An 11,045-nucleotide genomic window follows, 5' to 3' on the forward strand; every position below is an offset into this window, starting at 1 on the left:
AACATTGCCATCTAATTATTTTCAAAGAGACGGCTTGTTGAGTCAACTTTGCAAGCAGCCAATCATATTCTGCTCCATTGAAATGCCCGCTTTGTTAGTTTAGCACTTGTCAATTATTTTGACCATTTTGGGGTCATTTTCTTAAATATTTGTGAGTGTCTTCTTTCAATGCTTTCTTTCCATATAATGTGAAATGGCTTTGACGTAAATATCAAAGGATTGGACAAAATACCACACGAGGGTTAAACAAAAAAGAAAGGTGGTCGTTGCTGGTTAGGGAGAGTAACGGTTATCAAAACCTTGACTTTTTAACACCGCCATAAACCGTCAACCCATCCCTCCTCGATCTAGGAATATTCGTCATAATTGTTAGTGTATGCTGAAACACTCAATCTGTACCTAAATTGTAAGGGAAAGGCTTTTCTGAAATACGTTTTTCTTGTTGTGCAGGTACTTCACACTTTTCATGAATCTGCTGAATGATTGCAGTGAGGTAGAGGACGATGGTCAGGCAGTGGGTGCATGCAAAAGAGGAATGTCACGCCGCCTGGCTTCCCTTCGCCACTGTACTGTCCTGGCCATGTCCAATCTCCTCAATGCTAATGTCGACAGCGGCCTCATGCATTCTATTGGTAAGTCACACTTTGGATATTTTGAGAAATTTGTTGAGTAAAATTCATTTGTGGAGAAGTTTAACGTTCCCAATTGGAATACTCAGGTCTAGGTTACCACAAAGATCTGCAAACTCGGGCCACATTCATGGAAGTGTTGACAAAGATCTTGCAGCAGGGAACTGAGTTTGACACTCTGGCTGAGACGGTTCTAGCTGACCGCTTTGAGAGGCTGGTTGAGCTTGTCACTATGATGGGAGACCAGGGAGAACTACCAATTGCCATGGCACTGGCTAATGTTGTTCCAGGATCCCAGTGGGTAAGAATCTTATTTTCTTAAGTTAAAAAAAAAGTAACTTAAAGGGAGATTGATGTACTTGGATGGATAGATTAATACACATATTTTTGTATTAAATACTTTTCTAGCTGTAATGCATAAATTTACATTTCAAGGATGAGCTTGCTCGGGTCCTGGTGACGCTATTCGACTCCCGTCACCTCCTCTACCAGTTGCTGTGGAATATGTTCTCCAAAGAGGTGGAGCTTGCTGACTCCATGCAGACCCTTTTTCGGGGAAACAGCCTGGCCAGCAAAATAATGACCTTTTGTTTTAAGGTAGATTCACATCTCCAGGCAATTTTTTGTGGATATTATAAATGTTTTTTCATTATATTGTATATTATATGATATGATATTGGATTACAACTGAAATAATGCAAACTGAAACAATTTAGCATTCATTATGGTAGTATATTAGGCCATAATGTAAACAAAACATATTTTTGCATTTATTGTGGTTGTATATTAGGTCTATGGAGCCGCATACCTGCAGAAGTTACTGGAACCTTTGTTAAAAGGGGTCATTTCAACTCCTGAACACATCAGTTTTGAGGTGGACCCCACTCGGTATGATCCTCTTTCCTTTCCTTAAATTCCTGGTGTTGGACCCTTTCACACCATAAATGCAATCTGCTTTTAATGTATTTGGTTCGTCCACATGGTGGTGCTGCGGTTTAAGAGATTTTTGACAATAAAGCCAGCTGCACCCTGAGCAAGGTGTCAAGACAACTGAAATACTATTCAGTGGTGTTTTCCTGTATGCCCACTTCTGAACCTCGTTTTCAATAGTTAAAAAATGTCGGCAACTAGTTTTGCTGTGATTTAAGGGTTAATATTGAAATGGAAATACATTAAATTTCTATTGCATCTTTCAAACATGTTCCATCTAGAGGAGCATAAGTGCTTAGCAAGGCTTAATTTACCCATCAAGAGTCTAAACATGGGTGAAAATATAGTAAATGTTAGTAAAGCAGGTCAGGTTCTATGTTCCATTTTAGTTTACAAAAATTCATAGGCATATGTCACAGCCCAAAAATGACAAATAAATGTAATAGGGATCTGCTACTTTTAAGTTTAAACATTTTCTTCTTGAAATTTGTCTCATTTTCAACCTTTTGAAGAGACCATCATTTAACATGCATTGTACAATTCAATTTTTGCTGAATTACATTCATAAAAAGTATTCTGTGAGATTTGGATGGGATTTTTTTTTTAAGTTCTACACGTTCATCTGTCTTTAGAAGGGAATGAGAAGATCATCTTGATTCATTTTTTTCTTCCTTTTACTTCCATCAGACTGGAACAAGGTGAGAACTTGGAAGATAATCAGAGAAACCTGTTGCAGATCACTGAACGCTTCTTCCATGCCATCATCGGCTCATCCAGCGAGTTCCCCCCTCAGCTTCGCAGCGTCTGCCACTGTCTCTACCAGGTAGACCCCACCACGCTCAACACCATCATGACCCATAGCTTCTAACCTTGCTCTTATCCATTTTTCATGTACACATTTGAAGCTCTTCTTTCCATTCTCTCCGGCTTCTGACGCTGCTAAACTCACTGCTCTCTACATCTCACATATATGCGCACAGGTGTTCATACTTTTCAGACCAATAGCTCCTAGAATCATTGTAACTTTATCCCACAATTTTCTAAAATCCAGACTTTACTTCTGTTTTATATAGGAATTTAGCTTTAAAGAGAAGCAAGTGACACATTACCACACTATAATTGGCCTTATTTTGGTGATTTTAGCAATCACACTGTCTGTGACAAGAATTAAAATGTCAGACCATTTTTCATTAAAAATGAATACATTCAATTATTATAAATTCCAAAAACTTGCAAATAAATGTGTTCTTAACAACCATCAGTATGTTTTAAATATAATTGTAGGTCTTGTTATCAATAAAATATATCACATGGGGGATTTCACTCCTCCGGAGGTCGCCATGTCTGTTGTAGCTACAGACAGCAAGAGGAGGAGTGTTTATTTCTGCATTTACTGTAATGCTCCTAAGGCTCCCATAGGTGCATGCGAAAAATTACCCAGACTCCCTATGAGAGGTATTGATATTAAAACTTAAAATAGTGAGCCTTTACACTTTTAAATCAACAATTGCAAAAACTTTTTTGAATCAGATTCTCTATAAAAAAAAAAAACCTTCAGAGAATGGCTTCACTGCAGGTATATACCCCCCAAAGAAAGGTTTCCCTGTAATGTTTTTCTTTTTGAGTTGTATGATATGTAGAATCCAAAACATTTAATATATTGAAAAGCTTTGATCACATCTAAAGCATGAGTGCATGGCATACTTCTTTTCCACATTGAAGAAGAAAATCATTTCTGCAGTATTACAAAAGTTTGACTTTGGGCGAATATGTACCTAAATTAGAAAAATAAATTTTTCTGTCCTATCCATAATCTTAATATTTTTAAGGAATTCACACCAATTTTCAAATTTGGAAGTGAACTGTCACAAGCTGATGCATAGGTCATGCCATGATAACATTTATTTTGCCCAATACCTGGGCGGCTTCACACTGCTGTTGCTGCCACTACTACTATTACTGCTGCACTTCATGTTGTCCAGGTACTAAAAATTATTCTTCGGTAAACACCCATAGAGTAGTCCCACCCTTGTTCGCCGATTTGTTTTTGTTTTTTTTTAATTAATGTTTTGGTTTCTCATTCTTCCTTCTCAGTTTCCTTTTGCACCTTATAAGACCCACAAAAGAAGTGCGCTGAATTCCAGCAACAACAGTGTTGCATGGCATGCTTCCTTGCCAATTAACAAACACTTCTGTGACAATTGTTTTCTGTGATTGATAACAAAACCTTTACAGTCTACAGCTTATATTTGTGTACCTTAATTGGTAGGGTTGTGTGCGTATGTGTAGCCGGTGCTGTGACCATGATTGTACTCGTCTCTGTTCTGTAGGCTACTTGCCACTCTCTACTGAATAAGGCAACTGTAAAAGAAAAAAAGGAAAACAAAAAAGCAGTAAGTTTGGAGACTCTATTTTCCCTCAGATACTTTGCCCCAGATACTTTCCCCCTGAAGCAAAAAAAAAAAAAGAAGCTTTTTTGCATTTTCCTCCCTTGGTTTATTGTCTTCATTTGTTTAAAATTAATTTTGAATTGCGTGTCCCTCCAGAAATGTTTTATTCTTTTCTGCATTTTCAACTTGTGTACAATAGGGATGCATCGATTTGTAGGCTTAATTGGCATATAAGCCTTCTATACTTTGAGCCAAAAAAAACAAAAGCCTGCCTTATTTTATTTATTTATTTTTAATTACATTTAAATGTACCAGCTTCAATTTTGAACAAGCGTTACTCTGACGGGTCTGATGCTGCCTATAAAGGTCAAACGTAAAAAAAAAAAAATAATAAATATTGTCAAAGTGATGTAAAAGCTTTGTGTGACAGGCACATTCCGTACTTTATCTTATGCTGTGCTAAGACCTGGACTAGTGCGCCAAATGTGCAAGTGTTATATGAATCCGTTTGAATTAGGCTTTTGCCAAAAACACGTCAAACTCCAACAAGTGAAAAATCCAATTTGATCATAATGGTAAAAAGGGATGCACTTTGTCAGCATCACATGTTGTCTAAATCGATTCACCAAGTCATCATATTCTTTTTTGGAAATATAGTTCTGATATCCTAACACCGAACAGCCAATGCGCTAATGTAGCCATAACAATCAATAGAAAGGTTTTCATTTTTAAAGGAAATTCACTTTCTTTAAACTCCAGGACCCCTCCCTGTACACTAGCCAATGGCAGAACCTATGGTTGTTTTATTTGCTTTTAGTAAACTTTGGTGAGCAAAGTCAGTCAGTCATCAGCAGGTAAATCTAAAAATACATAAATGATTTGAGAAATAATCTGTTGTTTTCATAGCATCTCTATTGTACAAGTCTTTACTACAATCACTGTACTAATATTGCTGCCATTTTTTGCATTTTCAATTAACAGTCTCCAGGAAGCAGTGGCATTCTTAATTCTCTAATTTTGGGACTTGCTTTTTTTGCTCTTAAACAGGAGGCTTTTTTCCCCCAGAACATTTCCTCTGCAGTCATATGTTTTCTTAAGGATCTTACACATCTGCATGCTGCACCTGTCCCGACTCAGTTGAGTGGGCTATCTAATGTATGACTTAATCAGCGGATGAATTGTCCTAATAATTTTGCCTCCCATAAGTCTATGATGTCTTTCCTCTCTCGCATAAATGAAATTATAATCAAGGTCAAAGGGCAAGTTATCACACATTCCATATCATCCATTTTACAAGGCACAAGTTAATTGATCTTTGAACTTTCAGCAACCAATCTCCATTTTGAGAATCCCCTTTACAATTACATCCACATTCAACTGTATTTTCTCTGCCAGCACCGATGACCACAATGTTCTCCTTTCTAGCGTTTCAAAAATCTAAAGCAAATAAAATTTTTAGATACCTGCAAATATCCCGATAAACTCTCATGTAACCCCTGAAGTGTCTTCACGTATCCCCACTTGAGAAGCACTGTGCTAGGAATTGTAGAATCCTTTTTCATCTCTGCACTTTCTTTTTGGCACCATTATGTCAATCAACAAACTTGCTTATTTGCTTCATGACTACTAACTACATGATGAGCAAATCCCAGTATTATACCAGGCATGTTTATAAATGCAGGCTGGGCCACACACCAGTATTTCACAGAGGATTGTCTCGTGACTCTTGGTACTTCTGTAATTTGTCTTAAAGAATGGTTTTAATGTTACGTAGTATTACAGAGGTAATGGTTGAGAGCACCTTATTTGCAAAGATGCCACTGCTATCCCAGGTTCTACACCAGCATCCCAAATCTTTTCATCTCATAATTTTTCCATCGATCTCACCACACTCATTTATTGCAAATGATTGCCACCATCTTTGAAGCCAGTATGTTACCATTCATTTTTGGCATTGATAATAAAATTTGGCATGTTGGAAAACTACTGGTATTTATTGGCACCACGAAAACAAGAAATAGCACTGAAATCATTCCATAGCTGGCCTGTCTGTCTTCAGAAGTAGTAAATACATCTTTCAAATACAGCCACTTCCTCGTTCACCATTCTTCAAGCCCGGTACTTTTTGGCTTGGTTGCGTTGTTGGAGGCTGGCTATGTTGTTCAACTCCAGGTGCACAGAAGCTAACTGCAAGGATTAGTTTGTCCCATTGTTTCTCCATGCTACAGGCATAGGAGTAGGATGCTCTGCATAGATTTAGGTACGTAGTAAATAAATTCTTGACGCGGATTGGCTGCCGCAATGCGCAGTGTCTTTCAATTAGTTTTGTTTTTTCTGTACAAGCCACATTTGATGAGTCAAGCGGCATCTGTGTGCCCACACTAAGCAGAAGTAAAAAGGATGAGGTGATAGAAATGCAGCTCATTTAGCCCACTAACTAGGGCTTGGGGAAAAAAACTCAACCAAGTTGAGTAAGTCAACAAAAAAATAGTTCAACTTTAAACTGCCTTGCAGCTCCACCGAACCATGTTTGCACCACATTATGTTGCAAAGGATGCATCCGTGTAAGACTACCCCAAAAACAGGGGATATCACAAGTTTGGCATTATTTCGAAGAAAAAAAAAAAGTAATGTTATTCTAAAGTGAAAAAGCATACCACAGCTGTGCTTCTGGAGACAAAAAAAACCCCAAGCAAAAACATGGAGCTCCATTGTTTGCCTAGATGCAGTTCATCCTTTTTATCACACAGATATTGAGCTCACATCAATATAAGAAATTTGTAATTAATTTATTTTTACATTCTCAGTTTACATAATACATATTTAATCTAAAGAATTTTTGAATTGGTGACAGACTCTACACATATTTTGGTGATGAATCTGGATATAATGAAAAAATTCTGGCTCTTCCAAGAACCAAGCCCTAAAGAAGCAGAAAGCAGAAATTCTCGTCACTTCTTAAAGTCTACATGCCAAAACGTAATATGTACGAAGTGGGAAGAAAGGCATTTAATTCTGCAATCGTTGCAGAAACTGAAAGAACATCAAGGGAAAATCTGAGGACAAGTATTGAAATCCACTTCAGAAAAACAAATATATTGTATTTTTGTTATCATAATATGATTTGACATTCCCTTTTCAATGCTATTGATTGTTTTCGTGCCAATAGATGTTCGAAACAAATTAATTTTCAGTACTATAACAACATCATGTCATCTAAATTTGAACATAATATATAGCGCTTTCATACCAAGGCAATTGCTGCAGAATTCATGAAAGCTAAAATACTTGCCAGCTACTGTACCTTTCACTCTATTTTTTCATGTCTCTAATTTCTCATGTCATATTTACTATAGAGTATAGGCTTTTATTTTATATGCTTCCCCCCAAAATTGTTCTGTTTCATATAGCCTTGCAGTTTTCCCTGTAATTTGGTTTCGACTGCCAAGCATTTAACATGATCAATCATAATTTTACAAAATGGTCGAAATTGCACAAAAGGCAAATGTAAACATTTCTTTTTGTTTGTTCACCCTCTTCTGTATTGGAAGCTTGACAAATGTTGAGTTGTGTTTCAGTTTCAGAGAGATTTATTGTAACCAGCAATGCATTTTCACATGAAACACTGTCTTGCTTCCAAACAAGATGAAATAGTCACCAATTTGGCTACTCCACATTTTGCCATCAAAACGTCATTGTTCTACTTCTGTCATTCTGGAGTTGAATATCCCATTAATATCTACATTCTTGAACACATTTTCTTCTCAATGTGTTTGAGTTCATTCTCATTTTTATCTCTGTCGTCCTGATTTAAGATTTACCAGGGATAAGATTCTGTGTTGAGCCACGCATGAATTGAGACTCTCCTTATTCACTTCTTCTCCTGAAACCAGCATTTATGTTGCCATGGCTCACCTGGACAATCTTTTTTGAATACATTGCGACATTGTGACCTCCATCAAAAAGAAATGTTTTTCCTTCTCTTTGCCTATCCCCGACTACCTTTCCCAAACCTCTTTTTCATTTTTCTTTTTTTTGACAACTCTTTTGTTTTTCCCTTTTCAACTTCCCCTGCTTCTTTCATGCTCCCTCACACAGGTGGTGAGTCAGAGATTCCCGCAGAATAGTATTGGTGCTGTGGGCAGCGCCATGTTTCTGCGATTTGTTAATCCAGCTATCGTATCTCCATATGAGGCTGGCATCTTGGAGAAAAAGCCTCTTCCCAGGATAGAGCGGGGTCTCAAACTCATGTCTAAGGTAAGGACATGAATTTTAACAGACCCCATAAAGTCTTTTCTCTCTGACCAGTAATCATGTACTGCACGCAAACCATCTTGCTAAGGCAAAGAAGTGAATTTCGTTTTAATCAGACCAGAAAATCTTGATTGAAGACATGCTTAGGAATCACATTCTGCCTGAATTATTAGAGCGACATTAATAGTTAATGTTTGTCTATTTTCCTTTTCTTTAGATTTTGCAGAGCATTGCCAACCATGTGTTGTTTACAAAAGAAGAGCACATGCGGCCTTTCAATGATTTCGTGAAGAACAACTTCGATTCAGCCCGAAGGTCAGGCAACTCACAATACCATTGTTTCCGCCGTTTGCTCAAGATTGCTCAATTTGTCGATATTGCATAGTAAATAATGATCAGTGACTTCAAAATATGTTTAACATCAAACCGATGGTTGGCACAAAATAGATAAGGAACTTGTGCAACGATACTATTTTTATTATATGATATATTAGGTGTTTACAATACTGTCACTAATCACAGTAATGCGGCTTCAAAATCGGACGAATATTTGCTTTCTATCAGGAAAGGAAGGTTGGTCTTTAACTAGCTTAACCAAGATGACAAACTTATAAATAATACTATTAATAATGGTCTTATTCATATGCATAATAGGGCTCCATGAGTTAGAATGACCTTCCATCAAGCCTAACTATATTATAAAAATATTAAAAAAAAAAAAAAAAAAAAAAAAAGACAGGACATAAATTTGCTTGCCCATTCTTCGGAAAATCATTTGATGATGTCAATCCAGCGTATCAAGTGATTCACTACGTTCTTTTTGGACCATGCTGAAAAGGTTATGGTAACAGGATTCTGGGCATGTTATGGGACACACATTGCTTGAAGATTATTTTTAAATATTTTGTTTATTAATACAAATGTTCCCACAGTTACAAGAGACAACAATGAAAGAAATAATACCCACACAAATTTTAGTTGTTTATGATTCTATTCAGTAACTAGGGGTGGGATACGAGAAAAAAGTAATTTTATTGGGTAGTCCAGACTATTTGGTATTTTTACAACAGTTTTTTTTTTATTCTTTTTATTAGTTTTTAGATTTGGTCACAGGACAAGTAAACGTACTCAAACTGCATTTTAACATTTTTTTTTTTATGTGGATTACCATATTTCTCTGTGTACAAGTCGACCTCGCTCATGAGTCGAACCCCCTCAACTTGTAGTCTGAGAAATATGGTATTTTAAATTTCATGGGCGGGATGTCAAACATTCTTCGATTCTGGAATGACCAATGTGCAAGTGCTACCCAGGAAAAAAACAAGTTTGTAGCTTGAACCATGTATGCATAGAAGTTTTGAATGATGTGTTAGATTATTATTGAAATCCTAACTCAGTTTAAAGAAATTGTATTTGAATATTATTTTCAGTCTAATTGATGTTTTCTTTCCGGGTTGCTACAGTTTTTTCTTGGACATAGCATCTGACTCTCCACCGAGTGACTCTGTGAACCACAGTCTTTCCTTCATCAGTGACGGTAATGTGCTCGCACTCCACCGACTATTATGGAACAACCAGGAGAGAATTGGCCAGTACCTCTCCAGCAACAGGTCAGCGATACAGTGATTTACCCTACACAGTGTTCCCTCATTTTTTCGTGGTTGACTGGAAATTTCCTTCAAGTGTCATACTGAGCGTGGGAGTGTTATTGCATTGATTAGGTGCTGCTGAAAAGTGACGGGCTTTTGAAAAAAATAAAAGCGCGATGCACTGAAGCTGGATGGATGGATGGATGCATGGACTAATATACAATATTCAATATTCAATCTCTCCAGAGACCACAAAGCTGTTGGCAGGCGTCCTTTTGACAAAATGGCGACCTTGCTTGCATATCTGGGGCCACCTGAACACAAGCCTGTGGCTGACACTCACTGGTCTAGCCTCAACCTGACCAGTTCCAAATTTGAAGAATTCATGACCAGGTAAGATTATTTTTTTTAAATGTTTTTTGTGAACTTTTTAATCACGTAAACAAATGCCTGCACGTGGGAACTTTCAATTGTGCTACCCCACACCCTCCCGGGATGTATTATTTCTACCACAACTAAAATGAAAACAATAACAATGTGCCGCTGATCCTATTATTTCCTGTGCACAATAGATTTCAGTCGGTTTCACATTCTGCTAATTTTCTGCTCGGTTTTGCCAGAGGAAATGTCTTAATACGATTGCATCAAAAGATTAGGCCAGGGGTAAGCAATCAATTTCTCAATGGAGCCAAAAAAGCATCTGTTAACACTGGCCAATCCAGCCAGCTAACGTGCTGTTTATTTATTCGTAGTGCACCAAAAAACTGAAAAATCTTAGTTATAGTTAAATATCTCCACAAAAGAATAAAAAAAATATTCACTGAAAGAGGAAAGCTGCAAAAACTAAACCGCAAAGTCGAGAGAGAACTGTAAAACAATATTTTACCAACTGTTGTCTTGTAGGTCTCAAGTTATATTTTTTCTTGTAGACACCAGGTACATGAAAAAGAAGAATTCAAAGCATTGAAGACACTGAACATCTTCTATCAAGCAGGGACTTCAAAGAACGGCAATCCAGTCTTCTACTATGTTGCTCGCAGGTAAGAGACCAGGCAAATTTCAAATCTTTTTTTAGTCTAGCATCTAAAAATTTTAATCGGAAAATATAAACAAGTAACCGGAATCGAATATCTGGCTTCTTAAAAATGTGTCTTGAATTGAATGAGTTAAAGACCTACCAACTTCAAGTAATCGATACAACTAATAGTTTTCAATACACAACCCCCCCACCCAAAAAAAAATATTTTAACTCA

At 37.0% G+C, this 11,045-nt stretch overlaps 1 protein-coding gene across 1 annotated transcript in view; it reads left to right on the top strand.

The window, feature by feature from the left end:
* The window catches only part of nf1a (neurofibromin 1a), a 41,694-nt gene that overhangs the window by 13,713 nt on the left and 16,936 nt on the right, over positions 1 to 11,045 (top strand). The window contains exons 25-34 of the mRNA XM_088427598.1: positions 451 to 632; positions 719 to 930; positions 1,065 to 1,226; positions 1,420 to 1,517; positions 2,247 to 2,382; positions 8,048 to 8,206; positions 8,421 to 8,518; positions 9,667 to 9,813; positions 10,039 to 10,185; positions 10,722 to 10,832. Coding sequence (XP_088283724.1) covers positions 451 to 632; positions 719 to 930; positions 1,065 to 1,226; positions 1,420 to 1,517; positions 2,247 to 2,382; positions 8,048 to 8,206; positions 8,421 to 8,518; positions 9,667 to 9,813; positions 10,039 to 10,185; positions 10,722 to 10,832 — 1,452 coding nt within the window. The remainder of the gene's footprint in view (positions 1 to 450; positions 633 to 718; positions 931 to 1,064; positions 1,227 to 1,419; positions 1,518 to 2,246; positions 2,383 to 8,047; positions 8,207 to 8,420; positions 8,519 to 9,666; positions 9,814 to 10,038; positions 10,186 to 10,721; positions 10,833 to 11,045) is intronic.

Source organism: Hippichthys cyanospilos, chromosome 11, assembly GCF_059441005.1.
Source record: "Hippichthys cyanospilos isolate Australia breed blue-spotted pipefish chromosome 11, RoL_Hcya_1.0, whole genome shotgun sequence".
Taxonomy (NCBI): domain Eukaryota; kingdom Metazoa; phylum Chordata; class Actinopteri; order Syngnathiformes; family Syngnathidae; genus Hippichthys; species Hippichthys cyanospilos.